The 21,502-nt window shown below is 40.1% G+C and overlaps 1 protein-coding gene across 24 annotated transcripts in view; it reads left to right on the top strand.

Moving 5' to 3' along the window:
- Positions 1-21,502, top strand: part of KCNMA1 (potassium calcium-activated channel subfamily M alpha 1) — a 1,086,632-nt gene that overhangs the window by 604,494 nt on the left and 460,636 nt on the right. For all 24 annotated transcript variants that reach the window (XM_073596784.1, XM_073596787.1, XM_073596785.1 and 21 more), the window contains exon 8: positions 4,597-4,767. In XM_073596784.1, coding sequence (XP_073452885.1) covers positions 4,597-4,767 — 171 coding nt within the window. The remainder of the gene's footprint in view (positions 1-4,596; positions 4,768-21,502) is intronic.

Genomic DNA, 21,502 nt, shown 5'->3' with positions numbered 1-21,502 from the left:
CCTTCCCCAAAGCCTCCTTCACAGTGAGGGGATCATCTGTTACAGTTTTCCTGTCTTTGGGAGATGTCCCAAACTGGTTGTTTCAAGAGGGTACAAAAATAGAGTTTAAAATCTACATGTCCATTCTACCAGATGGGTTGGAGTTTCCTGGGCATTTTGATACCAAACCTCTGTAGCCCAACTTTTACCACATGGATATCTAATCTTTTCTGGAAGTAGCTTTTGGCCTCAAAGGTTCTTGCAGCGACACTACATTTGGCACAGTTGCCTAGTTGTTTCCCACCATTCCTAATCATCGCCCCATGGTATATGAATATGTTGCACCTGTCCTGTACTGTATGATTAAAAAAAAAAGGAATTTTGACTTGTCTGTAAATTCCATATCTTGGAGTACAGTACAGGACACAGGCCTCCCTTCCTTTCCTTGGTTTACTCTGCATTGCTTGCTACAAAACGGAGGATTCCCGGATTGGTGTAGGGATAGAGCAGAGGAGCCACAGGGAGTCGTGTCCTCAAAAACTACATATTGGATTCCTCTATTTAATGGGATTGTGAAGGGCAACTCAAATATACAACTAAGACATTATAAACATTTAATTTTGAACCCTATAATATAAAATCATATATTTAATTTTGCCAAAACGCTAACCCACAGACAACACCTGGGCAGGCTACAACAGTCCTCTTCCCAGCACACAAAGACCATAGGAGCACTTTCCATCCACCAAGTTACCTAAATTCATATCATTCATATATTGTTGTGCCCTGGTCTTCGGGAGGTGGCCAGAGATGGCTGTGATGCTGTCATGCTGTGTGCTTGGTCTAGGGAGGACCCGGAGAACGGGGATGACGTAGCCGCGCTTCATGCCACAGCCGCGCTTGTGCGATATATGAGAGATACCACCCTATCTCCCATGCTTGAAAGAGAGGGAGGATCTGTCGCTCGTTAAAGGGCCTTGTTTTCGAGGAATTTAAACAGAGGACATTCTCCCCCACTTGAGGGATACTGTTTACAGCACTGGCAACCTGTAAGTACAAGGGAACCATTTCTCCTTGGGGGTCCTCTTGATGGGAATTGTTCAGGGGATTTTTTCCTTCTTAACTGTGGTATACTTATACTTTGCCTTATTTTATTTATTTCTAGTACCCTTACCCATAGAGCCCTATGCTTCATGCTGGATATGAACTTAGGTGGTAAGAGTATTCATTTATCTCAGAAGAGGAAGCCTTAGGCTAGGTTCACACAATTGCTGGTCATGCGTGCCACATTTACACGGGCACAGCAGCCCATTCATTTGAAGGCCCCGAGCATTTTTCCAAAACACACCTGCAGGGCAGTCACACAGAACTGCACAATGCTGCAGCACCGTGTCGTTTTGCGCACTTGAATGCACGCTGTGTGTCTGCTAAAGAGCAGTATGTTTTGGCTGGGGGTGGGGGGACGCATGTGATTTACACATGTTTCCGTACACACAATAGTGTGAACCTAGCATTAAAGTGGTTCTAAAGGCAAGACATTTTTTTACCTTAATGCATTCCCTGCATTAAGGTAAAAATGTCCCAGTAGTTGTATCGCCTACCCCCACCTCCCTATTTACTTACTTGAGTCTTATCTCGATCCAGCAATGTGTCCATCTGCAATTGCGTTGGTCTCTGTTCCTCTCCTCACAGGACGCAGAAGAAGCAGCAGCAGGAGCCATCGGCTCCTGCTACTGTCAGTCAACTCCTGTGAGGAGGGAGCAAAGGCGAGGCTTTAGAGTGCACCCGCATGCATGCCTCCATAGCACACAGCTTGCTATGGAGGCACACTGAGAAGAGGAGGAGCCGAGAGCACTATGGGTAGACCCCAGAAGAGGAGGTTCGGGGCTGCTCTGTGCAATACTATTGCACAGAACAGGTAAGTATACCATGTTTATTATTTCATGCGTAGGCACCCCTGACTCATGCGTTTACGTCCGTAGTGGGTATATGTGGGGGTGTGGGGTTTATGTGCTTGGGTGTAACTTTTTTTTTTTCAAAAAAAAATATTTTTTTTTACTTAAAATAAAACTATGGGCAAAACTTTTTTTTTCATCAGATTTTTTTTTTCGCTATATCTGTCCCATTGCGGAAATTTCGCTTCACTTCCTGTCCCATAGCCAAACAGGAAACGAGAGGAAATCTCTGCAAATTAAAGTAATTACTTGGGGACCCCCACCTCACCAGAACTAGTATCCCCATTGGAAGATTTCCCATCTGTTACTTTTCTGGGAAGAAGAAAGAAATGGATGCACATCCAGAACTTCTGATTGCCTTTTATTTGCTTCCCAAAGATAACACCAAACTGTGGTCACGTAGATGCATTTCACACATACACCTTGTGCTTAATCATTACTTTTCTGGGGACAACCCAAAATTTGGGGTTTTCTTTTTACTTTCACTTTCAATAATAATGGTAAACAGGACAGATAGGGTGAATCTCCTTAACGGGGAGGGGCACAGACAGCAATAAAAATTGACAGGTGTTCTAATCCCTCTCCACTCTATCCAAAACAAAAAAAATATGTTTTGCCTTTAGTTATACTAACCCTTGTTGGCAAGAACAGAGGGTAACGTGTTTCTTGTAGTTGGTTACCAGGTTTGCACACATCTCAGGAGGGATTTTGGTCCACTTTTCTTTACAGATCTTCTCTAAATCCTTAAGATTTCTTGGCTGTCGCTTGGCAACTAGCTCCTCCTGTGTAGTTCTGGGTTGATCCCTCGCTTTTCTCATAAACATCCTTACCCCATGAGGCAAAAGCTTGCATGGAGCTCCAGACCGAGGGCGATTGATGGTTAATTTGTATTTCTTCCATTTGCGAATAATCGCTCCAACAGTTGTCTCCTCGCATTGATGGTCTTGTAACCCATTCCAGCCTTGTACAGATCTACAATCTTGTCCCCGACATCCTTTTTCAGATTCTGTCCAAAGATTATGTGGACAGGTGTCTTTTATGCACACAACAAGTTGACGTTAGGAGCACCTTCTTAACTTGACAGGACTAATCTGTGTACCACATGAGCACATACTGTAGCCTGTCTGTGGGAGCCAGAATTATTGTTGGTTGGTAGGGGATCAAATACTCTTTTTACTCACGGAGCTGCAACTCAATTTCTAACATTTGTATCATGTGTTTTTTTTCTGGATTTTTGGTTGATGTTTTGTCTTTATCATTTAAAATGCACCTATAATAAAAATGATAGACCATTTCTTACTTAGTGGGCAAACTTACAATATCTGCAGGGGATCAAATAATTATTTTCCCTACTGAGTATATATAACACAACATCATCTGTGACGAAATGCATTTGGTGGAGGGTATCATGCTGACATCATTCCCACCTTGGCTGGACTAAGCGGCGATGGAATTCATTGCCTTTTTCCATATATTGTGAGTGATATTTTATCGTAATAAATCCAGAAGTATTATCTGTTTACACTATGTGAAATATTTTTCCTCTTATGTTTTGTGGCAATGCATACTTTGTGAGCTGCTACGAGGGAGAGGTTTATTGATTGATGCTGTTCTGTACTACTTTGGTGATACCCCATATAGTAAAGAGTGCAGGTGACCTTAGTAGGCTTGGGGTCTACATTCTTTGGTAAGAGGCTTGATTTCTCATTGTGATGGATTGAGCACATGGCGGTCCATTGAGTAAATATTGGGATAAGATCATTTAATTATTTTTTTCACACAATTTTGTTGGGACTTTCACACTTATCTGATAGGAAGTTGGGACTTTTATTATTATTATTGAATCATGATTATAGGTTAGTTGATGCTTGGAATAGACTTACAGCAGAGGTAGTGAGTCAGTCAACAGTAAGTGATTTCAAACATGCTTGGGACAAACATAGATCTATACTCAGACAAAAAAAAACAAAAACAGGTGCTCTACAGCACCATTGTAGTTCATTGAGGACTACAAGCCAACTGCCTCAAAGTATGTTGGGGCTTGTAGTTCATTCACACACAGAGCTGTGTGAGTGAATGACGTGGCTGAAGTCCTACATGGTTAAACTGATTTAAAAAACTGACAGCTAGTACAGGGATCTTCTCCCCATACTGCTGTCACAGGTGGGGATCAGGCAGCAGTTGCAGCATTGGGAATATGTTACATGTTCCACCCTATAAACAGGTGGAACATGTAACATGTTCCTAAAGGTAAATTTATTCTTTAAAATGCAAAAGATAGCTCCCATAGGATCTGTATTTCTGTCCATCTAGTTCTGACATTTACACGGCTCTGCCACACCACAAAGTTTTGTTGGCGGGGGACCTGATTTTTTCTGTAGCAGTTCAGTAACACAATTATCCTCTCCACATCCACCCTGTTACTGGACAGTAAAGGAAGAACAGCAAATGGTGGACTCATCTCTGTCACTTTGCTGTCTCCCCTCCTGGTTTTTTTGCACTGCAGCACATCTGATTGACTCCTTGCACTGCTCTGTATTAGAGAATACAGAGCTACACTAATTAATATTTTCTATATATGCCCGGAGTTTAACTTGAAACATGCAACTTTATGAACTGTTTATATTTCAAAATGCAAATAAGTGTTCTGTGTTCCATCTAGGTGGAGAACTCTGGGGACCCATGGGACGATTTTCGAAACTCACAGAGCATTTCATATTGGGAATGTGTCTACTTGCTAATGGTTACCATGTCAACTGTGGGATATGGTGATGTTTATGCAAAAACCACCCTTGGCCGTCTCTTCATGGTCTTCTTCATTCTTGGCGGTTTGGTAAAAATTCTTAATTTGCTATAACATGTTTGTTTTGCAGTTACATAGAAATCTGCAGAGCATTGCAAACACATCTTCTGTTCGCATTGGCTACATAAAGAATACATTAAACTGTACTTATGGACTCAATTTCTGTGGAAAACTATAAAGTTAGAGTTCTACTTTTAGTTTATAGTTTTTTATTTTTTTGTTTTCCTGACCAAATTTTGCAGATGGCCACAGTATAATAAGTAATGTATTCATTATTAAACCTACTGCACTAGAAATTACTTTTAGCATTTGTATAAAAGCGAGTAAAGGGACTATTGTCAAAATAAATCCTGATTGTATTAACATAACTTAAGAGGAATATGTACTTTGTTCATGCAAGACAATGCAACAAGTTCATTAGATGTTGTCATCCACAACTGCACACACTTGCACAGACCTGAAGAATCTCAACCTGCCGCCATATAACAATGCAGGATGCCTAAGTTGTCACCAAGTACATCACCAACCACAATTGCTGTCTTGGGAGGAAGAAGAGAAAGTATTTCCCTTCACTTCCCGGGATTGAACCTAGCGATGGTAGAGTAAAGGGTAGGTGTGTGTGTGCAGCTGGAGAGAGTGTTCATTAACTGAATACTTAATTGAGCACTGGTTCACTTTAAAATACAAAATGTAGCTACACCAAAGTAATATTTTAGCAGTAGGTATAGTTTAAGACCATAGGTGTTTCAAATATCTCTTACAGATTTTGTTTTGAAATCTGTTACCGGCCCTGTTTCAGTGCAGTTTCATTTGTTGGTAAAGAATGGATGTTCTCACCTCTGCAGCTGAGGATGAGAAACCTCCTAATAATTGCAAAAAATAGGGTACAGACCTGGTAACCCAAGTGGAGGGACCTTAAGATACTTACCTACATATAGGAACCTACATTGAACAAAACATGTAGGGTGCTTTTGGTACCCCTTTTTCTTAAAACGCGTTGTGTCTGGCTACACATTATTATCAGACTGTCTAGTAGCATTTATTATTTATTTCAGGTCTATAGTGCTGACAATTTATGCAGTGCTTTACATATATATAATTGTACATTCACATCAGTCCTTGCCCTCAAGGAGCTTACAATCTAAGGTCCCTTACTCACATTCATACATATATATACTAGGGCCAGTTTGGACAGGAGCCAAATAACCTACTAGCATGTCTTTGGAGTATGGGAGAAAACTGGAGTACCCGGAGGAAACCCATGCAAGCACAGGGAGAACATGCAAACTCTATGCAGGTAGTGCTAGCCATTGTGTTGCCAAAAGTTTCTTTTCAACTGCCGCGGTTGTCACGCAATAAGATGTGCTGCAATCGCGGCAACCCGCATTGTGGGACGCATGTCGCCCCAAAGTAGCTCCTGAACTATTTTTGGGCGACATGCGATGCAGGTTGCTGCGATTGCAGCACGTTTTATTGCGCAACAATTGTGATAGACCCACACTGCGATTTGAGGTGTCATTCAAATGAATGACATCTCAAATGTGAGTTCCACGTTTTGTCATGCACACACCTGCACTGTCAAATCGCGGACAGATCCGTGGCAGATCTGCCCGCGATTCAAAACGCTGTAGTGTGAATGCAGCCCAAGTCTTTATATTTTTAGTCTGTCACACAATAGTATTTACTCACCAAGGTCTATCCACATCATAAGCAGATTACATTACAATAAAAACTTTTATACACCAATATTTGATGCTTTTAATAGTAATCTAAAAAGACAAAAGTGCACTAAATTTTGCAGATAACTTTTAATAAATTAAATTAAAACAAAATATTACAGTTACCAGGAGTCTTATATTGTAGACATGAGCATAGTCAGTTTAGACACTAGAAATAGCTTCCATAAATATATCAGCTGTAGAGATGGCAGTGAAAAGCAGTTCCAGGAGGGCACAGGAAATCAACTGAACTGCGCTGTAAGGCCCCTTTTACACTGGGGCGGGAGGTGCGTCGGCGGTAAAGCGCCGCTATTTTTAGCAGCACTTTGCCATCGTTTTAGGGGCGGTATTCACTTTTTTCAGCGTCCTGCTAGCACACCGCTCCAGTGTGAAAGCCCCGAGGCTTTCACACTGGAGACACAGCAGCGGCTGTTTCAGGTCGGTTTGCAGGCGCCATTTTTAGCGCATTAGCGCCTGCAAGACTACCCAGTGTGAAAGGGGGGTCTAACAAAGCTGTCTTAAAGTGACACTGCAAGTATGTATTTTTAACTCAAAAAGTACCTTCTATTGCTCTCAGCCTCCTCTAAATCTCCAGATTGCTTTTTCCATAGTCCCACTGGAAATAGGAATGTAGCCACCCTCCCTTGCTCACTACCAAGATGGACTATTGGATGTGTAGTGTGCATAGAGCAGTGCACAAGCAAATGAAAGTTAGGGGGAAAAGAGTTTCAGAAGCTCATGGAGGAATTTACAAAGAAGCATTAAAACATTTTTTGAAAAATGTATTACAGGATCAGTAAGTGTTGGATGTGTATGGATTACTTTTAGAGAATTTGGACATTGTTTAGTATTACTTTAACTCTCTTCCCAACTGACAATGAACCCCTGTTTTTGCTGTCTAACAAAGTGGAAGCATCCCTCATTAACCTTATTTACTGTGGTGAAAAGGGTTTAGTAGCAGAGCAGTAAAGATCAGTAAGAGGGAGGGGGTCACTTTATCATGCAGAGTAGTCTTAAAGTGGTTGTAGATGCAAAAGGTTTTTTTATCTTAATGCATTTCATGCATTAGGATAAAAAGACTTTTGTGTGCAGTAGTCCCACTCAGCCCCCCTAATACTTACCTGAGCCCCATCTCTATCCAGTGATGTCCACGAGTGCCTTGACCATCCGGGACTCTCCCTCCTGATTGGCTGAGACACAGCAGCGGCACCATTCGCTCCCTCTGCTGTCAATCAAAGTCAGTTAGCAAATGAGGAGAGAGAGGTGACGGGGCCAAACCATAGCTCTGTGTCTGAATAGATACGCGGAGCTGCGACTCAGCTCAGGTGCCCCCATAGCAAGCTACTTGCTGTGGGGCCACTCGGCAGGAGAGAGGGGCCAGAAACGCCGACGAGGGACCTGAAAAAAGAAGTATCCGGGCTGCTCTGTGCATAACCACTACACCAAGCAGGTAAGTAAAACATGTTTGTTATTTTTATAGAAAAAAAAACGAGACTTTAGTATGTGCCTCCCACTTTTTAAGGGACCAAAAGTAATGGGACAATGGGCTGCTCAGCTGTTCCATGGCCAGGTGTGTGTTATTCCCTCATTATCCCATTTACAAGGAGCAGATAAAAGGTCCAGAGTTCATTTCAAGTGTGCTATTTGCATTTGGAATCTGTTGCTGTCAACTCTCAATATGAGATCCAAAGAGCTGTCACTATCAGTGAAGCAAGTCATCATTAGGCTGAAAAAAACAAAACAAACCCATCAGAGAGATAGCAAAAACATTAGGTGTGGCCAAATCAACTGTTTGGAACATATTTAAAAAGAACGCACCGGTGAGCTCAGCAACACCAAAAGACCCGAAAGACCATGGAAAACAACTGTGGTGGATGACCGAAGAATTCTTTCCCTGGTGAAGAAAACACCCTTCACAACAGTGGGCCAGATCAAGAACACTCTCCAGGAGGTAGGTGTATTTGTGTCAAAGTCAACAATCAAGAGAAGACTTCACCATAGTGAATACAGAGGGTTCACCACAAGATGTAAACCATTGGTGAGCCTCAAAAACAGGAAGGCCAGATTAGAGTTTGCCAAACAACATCTAAAAAAGCCTTCACAGTTCTGGAACAACATGCTATGGACAGATGAGACCAAGATCAACTTGTACCAGAGTGATGGGAAGAGAAGAGTATGGAGAAGGAAAGGAACTGATGATGATGATGTGATTGCTGACAAAAGCAGCAGGATGAGTTCTGAAGTGTTTCGGCAATATTATCTGCTCATATTTAGCAAAATGCTTCAGAACTCATTGGATGGACTTCACAGTGCAGATGGACAATGACCCAAAGCATACTGTGAAAGCAGCCAAAGAGTTTTTTAAGGGAAAGAAGTGTAATGTTATGCAATGGCCAAGTCAATCACCTGACCTGAATCCGATTGAGCATGCATTTCACTTGCTGAAGACAAAACTGAAGGGAAAATGCCCCAAGAACAAGCAGCAACTGAAGACAGTTGCAGTAGATGCCTGGCAGAGCATCACCAGGGATGAAATCCAGCGTCTGGTGATGTCTATGCGTTCCAGACTTCAGGCTGTAATTGACTGCAAAGGATTTGCAACCAAGTATTAAAAAGTGAAAATTTGATGGATGATTGTTATTCTGTCCCATTACTTTTGATCCCTTAAAAAGTGGGAGGCACCTATACAAACTGTTGTAATTCCTACACCGTTCACCTGATTTGGATGTAAATACCCTCAAATTAAAGCTGAAAGTCTGCAGTTAAAGCACATCTTGTTTGTTTCATTTCAAATCCATTGTCGTGGTGTATAGAGCTTAAGACAGACATTATTTGAGAATGAAAATAGTGAAAGTGCTCTACAAATGTTGCTTAAGGGGTTCAGCCATCTACAGTATTTTTGCTGCACAGTTTTAAGTTTCAGTGTTGACAATGAAGCTACATGCTATATAAATACAGTGTTTGAAATAAAAATAAACTTTCCACTTTTCAGGTTTTAGAATTTTTCTTTTTTAAGTACTTGAATAATCAGCAGAGCTATTACTGTTAATTTTACTCTCAAAATACTTTAATATATCACTGAGGCTGAACTGTTACTGACTAGACAGCCCTGTATAAAATAATAAAAGTTGGCCTCCTACTGTGACATTCAAAACAGTTATTCATACGACCTGTTTTTAACAAACCGTTAGAGGTGCAGAATTTATAATTGAGGCAGTTGTGATAGGATATAGCATACACATTTATAGGTGAATACTTATTTTTCCCAACTACGTTTGGAATGATTCAGATCATGGAAGCTACGCTGATTTGTTTCTCATTTCAAAATCCACAATGTTTTAGAACTCTGTCAATATTCTTAGGTAATAACTGTAGCATGTGATGTGGTGTGGTGCTCTGCAGATTTTTATACTATAGACTACACACATTTTTATGAATGTTTGCTAAATTAAGGGGAGGTTTACATCCACAGTACTCTTTTCTGCAAATTAATATTTGTGGGTTTTATTTGCATTGAGAACCATTTACAATTAATGGCCTTAATTTGTTACATATGTTGAATGGCCTGAATTGTTTTCTTGTGCCATTAATTAGAATGCAACAGTTTCTTAAATTTCTTTTAGCTTTCCCTTAGCAGAATGGCTTGTGGGTTAAATTAATCTCATTAGTTGTGTACCTTAGAGAGTATAGGAGACAAGTGTATCTTCCAATAAACAGATGTTGAAGACTAGATTTAAGAAACCTTGAATTTCATATAATTGATGTTATTTTCGCTGTTGTATTTCATTACTTTTTACTTACCAGTTCTTTGCTGAAGTTGACTACGGTATTATTGCTTGTCTGCTCAGTAAAGAAAAGGCTAAGTAGGACATTGGGGCTTTTATATATATATACATATTTATTTAAAAATATTTTGTATTTATTTTATGGTTTCAGTCTACTCCCTCTTTGCTTTTTACCCTTTTTCGTCATCCCTTAGACCCTAACTATTCCAACAAACAATATGAAAAAACGCTGAGTCAAAGTGCAGACATGTTGGAGTTGCCATAGAGAAAGAACATTTGTCTTATGTTTCCATTTGAAGTACAATTTGAAGTATTCTTTCATACTTTATTCAGTTTGATAATGCTATTTTTAAGCAATCATATAGTTAACTAGTCATCAGTTTTTACACTCACTACTTACAATTATACAAAAACATAAACAGCTCAGCTCTTTTCTGTTAGATCGCTTGAGGTCTTGGCACTCTTCCTCAGATGCTTGCTTCTGAAGTTCCACACAAATCAATCCTATTTCTCAGTACTCTTATTCTCCTTATTTCACTCCCTAATTTCCAGACCCCCTAGTCTTGAAAATATATAAGTAATCCTGTGAATGATTGTAATCCACTATCAATAACAGTATTTGTGAAATTTTGCCACAGTTACTCTTGTACTGTACTAGCTGAGCATGATTTATCCTACCTCCTCCACTGTTCTCCAAGTCCTATCTTCCTCTCTGTCGTCTTATAAATCTCAGTACTCCATTTTCCCTCTTTTCAGAGTACACTGGTGTGCATGATTTATACTTCACCTGATATCTATATAACCTTCTTTGGCATGCCAAATTTCTGTTTGTATCTTCTCCACTTTATTAGTGTTTAATATGTTATCCTTGACCAATACAATGTAATGCGCTGTAGTAGATTCCACATATTGACACTTCTTATACAAGCAATGGGAATTCTCATTTGTATTGCTTGTGTATGAAGTGAAGCACTGTACAGGGAGCAAGACACCTATATAGAAACCGTAGCAAAGTTTTACATTTACTGTTATTGTCCACAACTGTGATTTTTTGCTTGTTCATAATACTCAACTATTTCTGAGACTTAAGCTGGCCATACATGTTCCAAAATTTAAACGAGCAGAATGGAAAGTTTTTTCTCTAAGAAACACATTTCTAATAGTGAGTGTGGTTGTCATTTCAGAATCTCCATTCACTCCAAAACTGATTGTCAAAAAGGTTTTTTGAACTACTTTTAAACAAAACTTGTAACGTCATCAAATGTACCAATGAGAATTTTCATACTCTGTATTCAAATGAAAATCTCCTAGTTTATTGCCAGCTGTAGGAAGGCTGGAAATTGATATTGGGGTTGAAATTGGAAGAATTAGATTGCTGAGACCGAAATTTAACTTGTGTAAATGTTGCCAGCTATTTAGCTGTAATAAAACATGGTATGCTCCAAATTGCTTCATGCAGAGATCTAAAGCTAGAAAAATGTTACTGCAGTAATGCGGGCATAAATGTATTATATTTAAAGGAAACAGTAGAAATTAGATCCTTAAGAAAAGCACTATACCCCCTAAATGTTTTTTCATACCTCACAGCCACCCTGTTTATGTAAGACACTCTTACAAAAGAAGTAAAAAATTGTCTGGTGCTTTAAAAATGTTTGATCAAACAGAGCCAGATTTTGTGATATTGGTCGGGATAATTAGATGGTACTTAAAGTGGTTCTAAAGGTACAACGTTTTCTTTTACCTAATGCATTCAATGCATTAAGAGATAAAACCTTCTGCAAGCAGCTCTGCCCAGGACCCTCTTATACTTACCTGACCCCGATTTCGATCCAGAGATGTACACGGGAGCAGCAGCTCTCCCAACTATCTCTCTCCTCACTGGACAGAGGCAGCAGCTGGAGCCATTGGCTCCTGCTGCTGTCAGTCACAGCCAGTGAGGAGGGAGGAGGGTGTTTGGCCATGCTGCGCTCTGTGTGTCAATAGGCACACAGAGCCAGATTGGAAGTGAGCACACACGGGTGCCTCCATAGCAAGTGGCTTGCAATGTGAGCACTCGACGAGGGAGAAGCCAGGAGCGCTGGCGGAGGACCCGAGAAAAGGAGGATCAAGGCTGCTCTGTGCAAAACCATTGCACAGAGCAGATAAGTATAACATGTTTGTTTAAAAAAATCTTTAGAATCACTTTTTAAAACTTTTTTTTTACTCTTATAAGATATTGGCAGAAATGCTTTATTTTATCCAGGTCTTCTCACTCGATTAGATTCATAGTATTGGCTGTTTTATTTTACCTGACATTGCCTTTAAAATTTTACAAACACCTGCTAGAAAAATATCTTTTTATATGTTGCTATTTCCACTAGGAAACATACTACCCCTAAAACAGTTGAAATCATTTAGTGTTGGACACATACACAACGGCATAATTTATAGCAGCAGCCTTTGACTGCAGTAGTTGAAATCATAAGTGTTTGTTGGACAAAACATGGCTCTGTATTTTATGTGTATTATTTTTTTTTTAGAAGTAGAGTAATGTACCCCTTTCTACCCCATTCACCCTATTGTGTGACCCTCCAAATAGCATTACTTTTTGGAAACCTGTGTCTGCTTGTATTAGTCTTATTTTAAATGTCCCCCCCCCCCCCACTTCCCAAATCCAAACATTTAAGGGACGTCTTTAATCTAAATTGGGATTTTTTTAATTACCTTTTTTTTTAAATATTTGATTACAGTTTGATTATGATAAATTTGATCATTGGTTATTTTTATAGCCAACTACTGGTTTTGTTTGACAGACCATAAGCCCTGTCTCCTTAAATGTATTTTATATATGTTAAGTTGCCAGAGGTGTTTTTTTTTTTTTTTTTTTCTTTTAGTGAATGTAGTTAATAAGTGAGCAAAAAAATGTTAACTGTATTCACGTTAGAGGCCTGGAATTCATTGCAAAGTAACTTCAAGTTTTTACAGCTCTTCTACCTGCTGTCTACCCTAAAATATCAGATATATGTTGGCTTGTCATTCTGTTTTACCTGTGGTATCCATGTATATCTCCAGTATGTGTCAGTTGTGTTACAGTGTAAAATATACAGTACCAATAGCATTGTGTGCCCTTAGTATTTTGTCAGTGTAGATCAGATGTTCCTGTTGATGGACATAATTAGTTACTGGATACAATAATAGACATATTACACATTCTGCAATGCTTTGGGTACAAATTTCCAGTGCTTATCATTTTTATATGCTGTAACAGATCATGACAATAAGGGGTAGTTTTCCAATAGGTATAACATCACTGCATTCTTGCACAAAAAACCTTCTAAACATAATATGTACTAGTTAATATTTTCTACCAAAAGTTTTTAGGCTTAATATAGTGTAAGAGAAGCGGCTTTGTTAAAAAAAGAGTTTTGTAGTGATGTGCAATATTTGTAACTGTATAATCCTCAGCTTATCTATTACAGGAAAATTATTTCCTGCGTTTGTTAGCTATAAAACACAGAAACTCTCCATTACAGATTAGCAAACTGATTATCTGAGTTAGAGACTGGATATACTGTAGATCAAAATGTTTTGTATTGAGCTGAGATCTGAAAATATTACCCAGTCTGCTGGTGATCTGTTAGAATATCTCAATCATACAGTACAGGACAATACAGGCTGGATAGTCATAGACCTTGGGTTATAGGCTGCTACCTTCAGGTGACTGGACACTGGCAAACCTTTTTGCACATGCCTGGATGTACCCATATATCCTCACCCCACTCCATGAGACCTCACTTTTTTTGCTAGTGTTTTTAGATAATGGACCTCTTTTCCCTTATGGAGCAGATTTTCTATACTTAAAGCAGAATTTTATTCACCTTCTCTACAGTGCTGAGGTGTACCAGAGCTCCCTTTATGGCTGCTAAAATCTTTTGGCTGGAACGAGATGACCTCACTCCCGTGCATGCACTGGGAGCTCATTCATCTACACTACACATACAATTGTAAACATGTATTCTTCAAGCAAATCTTCTGTTTCAAATTTGTCAATCAACTCTTCACTGCCTTCTGCTATAATATTAGAAGCAGTGCATCCAATTCACTGTAACCTCAGTAATACCTTGGGGACTGTACTCAGACCCCACGCTGTGGAAAAGGTCTAAACTGTTGCTTTAGCCACTGGATACCGTTTGGGTGCTCATCTTAACACTGAGTGCAACAAATGTAAGTAGCTCCAGGGTCATGTTCCATAATGCATAGAATGCATTAAGATAAAAATCCTGTCAGTGTTTATCTGAGAACCACAATTCCTATTCAAAATAAAGGATCTTTTTTGTATTGCTGAGAGGGACACCCAGCTTATAAGTTCAACTTTGCTAGGTGGATCAGACAACTCACCATGAGAGCTTATGCTATCAAGAACAATGTACCCACAGTACCTCTACATATTCACTCCACCAAATCAGTTTCCTGGACTTTCCAACCTCAGGCTTCTGTTGCCCAGCTTTGTAAGGCCCCCACCTGATTTTCAGTTCATACCCTCTCAAAGTTCTACCAGGTGGAAGTTCAGGCCCCTGTGGATGCTGCCTTCAGCCACAAAGTTCTTTCAGCAGTTGGCTGTTTGACCCTTGTTTGTTTTGTTGGGGTTGTTGGCACTGATGTGCTTGGTTTGTTGTTAAAAACCCCTTTTATTCATTGCTTGGGGACATCCCGGGGTCTATGAATATCCAGTCTGTGTCCTGTACTGTACAATTAAGATAAAAGCAATTTTGATTTACCTGTAAGTGCTATATCTTAGAGTACAGGACTACCCCCCCCCCCCGGTCTGTGTTACTTTGCATTGCTTGCTAAAAGTCTGAGAACTCATGGAGTGGGGTAGGAATGTAGGGGTACTCCTAAAGGAAGTGGCCAAAAGCTTTTCCAGTGTCTAGTCACCTGGAGGTGGCACTGAAGAATATCCAGCTGGAGATGGTACCGATTAATATCCAGCTGTGTCCTGTACTGTACTCAATGATATAGAATTCACAGGTAAGTCAAAATTCCTTTTTTTTTATAGTTTTTTTTAATCAAATATCACAGTTTGAAACCCCAAACATATAGGTTGATGTCCCCTTTGTGGAAGGTTTAAGAACACGCAGCAACCTCATATTACTACCAGTCTATATGTTCTTCGGCACTGAATGGTAGCTCTAAGAGGGGACCATCAAAATGTTGCACTGTTAGTGGTGTTCAAAGATACCAAGTTCTTCTGTACTACTGTTGCATATATTGGTGGTACATGAACTGGAAGCCAAATGTATAAGTGACCTGCCCTGGCAGGTAAATTGCAACTCTTGATGAAGTAGTAGATGGGTAAATTTATTCATTATGTATTTACTATGATGCAAATTAAGATTTAAATAACAGTTAGACACTGACACTACCAAATACAAATTATACACTATAAAAACAAAAACCTCCCCTTGTTCACAATTTTTTTTAAATAAGTGCAAATATGATCCAGAGTGTCTTCTTTCTTCATCTATGTTGCATCTCTTTTCCAGAACAGTGTCTAGGGTTAAGTTTGGGGCGCTAACACTCGTCAACAATCCTCGACATCAATGCACAATGACTGATTGTAATTAAGAATAGTAGTATCAGTTGGACTGTGGTTTCATGGGAAATTTCCATTCACTCATTCCCATGGTGTAGTATTCAGGAAAAATATATATGGAAGAAAACCACTTATAGATATGATACTGGAAACCTTCGTCACATCCCAAAACAAAAGAGAAAATTGCAAAAGGGGGTGCCCCAGGGATTTTTTGGGCAAAGGGTAGTAATCAGAAAGGGGAGTAACAAGCGTATAAAAATATAAAAAACTGTTTTGGGTACAAAGCAATAATAGAATTGGTACACAAGGTATATCAACCTAAAAACAAATTAGTCAGACTGAATAGTTACATAACAGCTAGATTCTGAGATGCACAGTTGATCTCATGATGAGAGGCCAAACGATGTGCGTGTACACAGGAGTCCCAACATGTTTCGGAATATAGGTATGAATAATTAATTCCTTCTTCAGGGGCTGGTTTGAGACCAGCTGTTTTGTAGCATAACTTTTGTGATTTGGAGTACACATTAGGGTTCACACAGAGGAGGAGATTCCATCTCTAAGCTCCTCTATTGCACAGTGAAATGATCTAGATCAGTGGTGGCTGGTGCTCATAATTTTTGGGGGGGCGCAAACTGAAAAAAAAACATCAATTGCAGCCACTGTGCCATCAAACGCAGCTACTGTGCCCATCAATTGCCGCCACTGTGCCCATCAAAGGCAGCCACTGTGTCCATCAAAGGCAGCCACTGTGCCCATCAAAGGCAGCCACTGTGCCATGAAACGCAGCCACTGTGCCCATGAAACGCAGCCACTGTGCCCATGAAACGTAAGCCACTGTGCCCATCAAACGCAATATATGAATCTATCTATGGTGATAGAGCGGTGCCAGGAGAGAAGGGGCAGCGCTCCTGTGTCCTTTATGGACGCACTGCCACTGCTCTAGATTATGGCTGTGGGGCTGAGTTTGCGTCTCCAAAATTTTGGTCGATCCTTGTGGGTCCTGGTGTCCTTTGTCGGCAGGGATGCTTCATGTTTCACTAACGCCACCCAACATCTTCTAACCGATTTGGCACGAGCAACCGTGTATTATCGGCGCTGTGGGGACGCATACTCAGCCCCCCAGCCATAATCTAGAGCATTTCATTGTGCTATGGAGCAGCTTAGAGATGGAAGCCCCTCCTCTGTGTGAACCCTGATGTGTACTCTAAATCACAAAAGTTAGTTATACTACAAAACAGCTTGTCTCAAACCTTCCCTGAGGAAGGAATTATTCATACCTATATTACGAAACATGTTGGGACTCCTGTGTACACGCACATTGTTTGGCACACGCACATCATGAGATCAACTGTGTGTCTCAGAATCTAGCTGTTATGTAACCATTTATTCTAATTTGTTTTTAGGTTGATATACCTTGTGTACCAATTCTATTATTGCTTTTTACGCAATAAAGTTTGTATATTTTTTTACGCTGTTTACTCCCCTTTCTGGTTACTACCCTTTGCCCAAAAAATCCCCGGGGCACCCCCTTTTGCAATTTTTCTCCCATGTTGTAGTATTCTTACATTTCTAACAAAAGAAATAATTTTTTAACAAAAAAAATCCTTAGAAAAGGTAAAAAAAAAAGTGTCTTCTATACTGAAGATCTAAGGACATTATGGCTTGCTTTGTGTAATCTAGTAACCATGAGCGAGAAACTAATTTAGTCTTTCTAAAAGCCTATGATGAAATGCATATCAGACATTTTATGCTCAGAGTGGCTCAGTCATAAATCAGAATTTAGCCAACATCTCTTTCTAATCATCTTCAGAAAACTGAGTTACAATCAACATTTTGGTTGCCCTTACACAAATTAACAACAACATACGATCTATTTTGTTGTTAAATATATTGATCAGTCCTTTGCAGTGTCAGTATTTGAGCCTATGTGGCCCTGTTTAAGGACTGAATTCTAGCTAAATTAATGGAGAAACAGATCAAAACAAAAACACATATTCAGCAGTGTGAGAAAGTGTTAGACTGTCTAAAAATGTGCTATTGCTATCTTTACCTTCTATCCCCAGTTACCACTTTTCCTCTCATTTCTTATCTTAAAATAAAATAAAATATTACCATTGGATCATGGACAGAAATAAAAGCCTAGTAGGCGTTTAACTGTTTACCACTCAGGTCAAAACTACAAAAAATATATATTTTTAGCACATTTAGTGTTGCAGTATTATGCTATAAACATGAATAAATACAATAATTTTACATGCCTTTGTGAACCAGTTAAAATCAGTGTTCTCACACAAACCTAAAAAAACCCCCTAATTTAACCTAATAAAATTACTGCAATTTTACATACATGAGAAAGACCCCCACCTTACCAACTTCCAAATTAGCGCAAAAAAGGGGAGAATTAGAACCCTAATATCTCAAAACAAGATTACATAAAATTAATAAGTTAAACATCTTGGAACACATTTTAGACTCACTTTTTGATGACTGCCGAGCATGAATGACATATTCTTGTGTACATATATGCTGGTGTCTCATCTTTACATATATCTGATCTCTTTTTTTGTTCCCTCTTTTGTATTATTCTTTTGTTCACTTAAGCTGGCCATATAATAGTAGAATTTGATTAGAAACTATTTGTTTAAGAACCCTCGTTAGTTTTTTTTTTATTGTTAATGGGGTCAAATAGACATTCATTTTTTGAGAAAACAAAGAAGCAGGATGGAAAAATTTTCTCGAGCAAACCATGAATGTGCTATTCATTCAGGAAATTACCGTATTCTTTGCACCATAAGACGCACCCCCCCCCCATGCATCTTATGGAGCGAATATAGATCAGCCCCCCTTGCCGCCGAATACCCGGCCGGCCACTCGGCTCCTCAGCTGTGGGTTGCCTGCTTCTCCCTGTCAGGACCAGAGCGTTTGTGAGTCTGTGACAGGAGTGAGGCAGAGCGGACTCTCTGTTTCCCCCTCCTTCTCCGGGCAGAGCGGCTCTCTGTGTCCCCCCCCCCCCTTCTCCGGGCAGCAGCACAAGTCGAGCAGGAGATCAAAGACACACAGCAGCTTGCAGAGGGGGACACTGAGTTGCAGGCAATTAGTGTGAGTGGTAATGTGTAGTAACCTCTAGCAACCAATCAGCGAGCAGTAATGTGTAGTAATGTGTAGTAACCTCGAGCAACTAAATGGTGTGAATAGTAATGTGTAGTAACCTCCTCAGAATATTTTTATATTTTTTTTCTTGTTTTCCTCCTCTAAAACCTAGGTGCGTCTTATGGTGCGAAAAATACGGTACATTCATTCCAAAATTGAATGTTAAAGGCAAACAAAACTTTAAAAACCTTTGAATGACATTTGTTGAGTTAATGAATGTACTGAAATTTTTTGTATGAAAATCTGCTAGTGTATGGGTAGCTTTATGATTCTAGTAACCAACATGTTCTTCCAGAGTTTTCTCCCACTGATGTATGTTAAATCAGTGAATACTTCTTTCCCTCCTGCAGGCCATCCCTGATTCACTCCTTTTGCTACTATATCTTACCTACTCTCTACTACTTTTTATACTGACGATTTGTTTGGACTCCTAATTTTGTGATGTCTCTATTTTGCATGTTTTTGTTTTTTATTGTCTGCAGTCTATGCTGTCCTCTGTGTCTTTCTTGTCTGCCCTTGACTCTTCACTTTTATCTGTTTCATGTTTCTGGCCTCCTTAGTTTTGTTTAGACCCCATTCCATCTCCTGCTTCAGTTCTCATATCTTATGTCCCACCTTTAACTATATAGAACATTAAATTGAAGAAGGGGGCATGGGAGCCATATAGTAGCTTGAATCAGTGCCCGACCTTAAATTGGGGTAGGTATTACCACACATAAGCTATATAAATACAGAGAGAAAAAATTGTAGAGAATGATACCACTAAGGCTACTGAAAAGCTGAAATAGAAAAAAAAATGTGTGTGTGTGTGTATATATATATATATGTATATATATATATATATATATATATATATATATAGTGTGTATGTGTATATACATATATATATAGTATATATTTATGCAAAACTAAGACAAAGCACTCTGTAAACCCCAGCTGTCTCTCCAACCCTTATAAAAGATACAGTGTTGTATAAAACCTACCGCCAGGAAGATCCCAAAAGACCAAGGAAGCCTGTAGACAATGTATCAAATTATATAAAGGAGTCGTTGACGATAAAGCACCGCTGTTATAGCGCCACTTTTCGGGCTCTAGCAGGGAGCTTTTAACCCTGCTAGCGGCGGAGGAAAGGGTTAAAAACACCCGCAAGGGGCGCATGCGTGACTTCCACAGGATCGGCTGCATGCTTGAGTAGCTCCACACTACTCGCTCCGTTTAGCCTGCTTCCTGGGGCCTGAAAGCCACGAAATTCACCACAAATATCCCCTAAAACATCCGGGATCACGCTGTGCATGTCGCCGAAGAAAAAAAAGACCAAAGGGACCACGAGAAGTCTCTTACTAACTACCTGCTGTAGACACAGGAGAGATTCAGCATGTCATAAGATGACGCCGGCAGCCCTGCTTCTCCCTTATCACAGCTCTCACAGGACGCCTCTGTTCCTGTACAAGACAGTGAGTACACAAACCCCCTCACAAAAGAGGATTTAGATAAAAGTCAAGAGTCCATCTACAGCAAAATAGCTGCTAAATTCCAAACGGAATTACATAAAAGCACAAATACCCTGACACAAGAGGTTGCTGCTTTCAGGGCCCATACTCACCGCTTGGAGACAAAACATGATGAACTTAGTATAGCCCACAATGATCTCTCCAGGGAATATGAATCCCTTGCAGCATCGATCACTCAATTGCAAACTCAAGTCGAAGATCTCGACAATCGAAATCACAGAAACAATCTCAGGATCAGAGGGGTCCCTGAATCTAACACTGATCTGATCCCTGCCATGCACCAATTGTTCCAGTCTCTGCTACCAAACCATGAAACTGAGTTCTTTACCTGTGATCGCATACACCGGGCTCTACGTCCAAAACCACCCCCTGATAAACCACCACGGGACATTGTGCTCTGCCTAAAAGACTTCCTGATAAGAGGAGATCCTCAGAGCTGCCCGCAACTCTCACACTATCGCCCTGGATGGTATACCCATACAAATCTATCCAGACTTCTCCCCAGCAACCCTGGACAGACTGCATAAAATGAAGGAGGTCACTACTGTGCTGGCTTCTGCACACATTCGTTATGGATGGGGTTTTCCCTTCAAGCTCACAGTCCCACATAATGGAACAATGTACACAGCAACCACGCTTTTGGAAGGACAAGAACTTTTAGTTAAGCTGGGCCTTATGGAGGCAGAATCCCTTCCTGGCCCACCTTCGATGGCTAGGCCAGCACCTATCTGGCACACACCTTCCCTGAGATGTGAGAGGAGATGCACCAGACACGAAATTGGCCAAAACTTCAACTGAGTTTGTCCCTGCTGCTTATTATTGGCACTAAGATGGATCTTATTCCATCTGCTAACTCTATAACTGTTTGCCATACACTTGTGTTTCCTGATGTCCGTACTCCACCTAATGGCCATTCCTGGAAGTTCCTTCCTGTATAATACTACAGTCTGTGAATTGTATCCAATCTCGCTTCCCAGAGCTGCAAGCATCTGGAATAAACAGATGACAGGATCTATCCACCTCGGA

Source organism: Aquarana catesbeiana, linkage group LG08, assembly GCF_042186555.1.
Source record: "Aquarana catesbeiana isolate 2022-GZ linkage group LG08, ASM4218655v1, whole genome shotgun sequence".
In the NCBI taxonomy this organism is placed as follows: Eukaryota; Metazoa; Chordata; class Amphibia; order Anura; family Ranidae; genus Aquarana; species Aquarana catesbeiana.
This window is presented reverse-complemented; position numbering and strand designations above follow the sequence as displayed.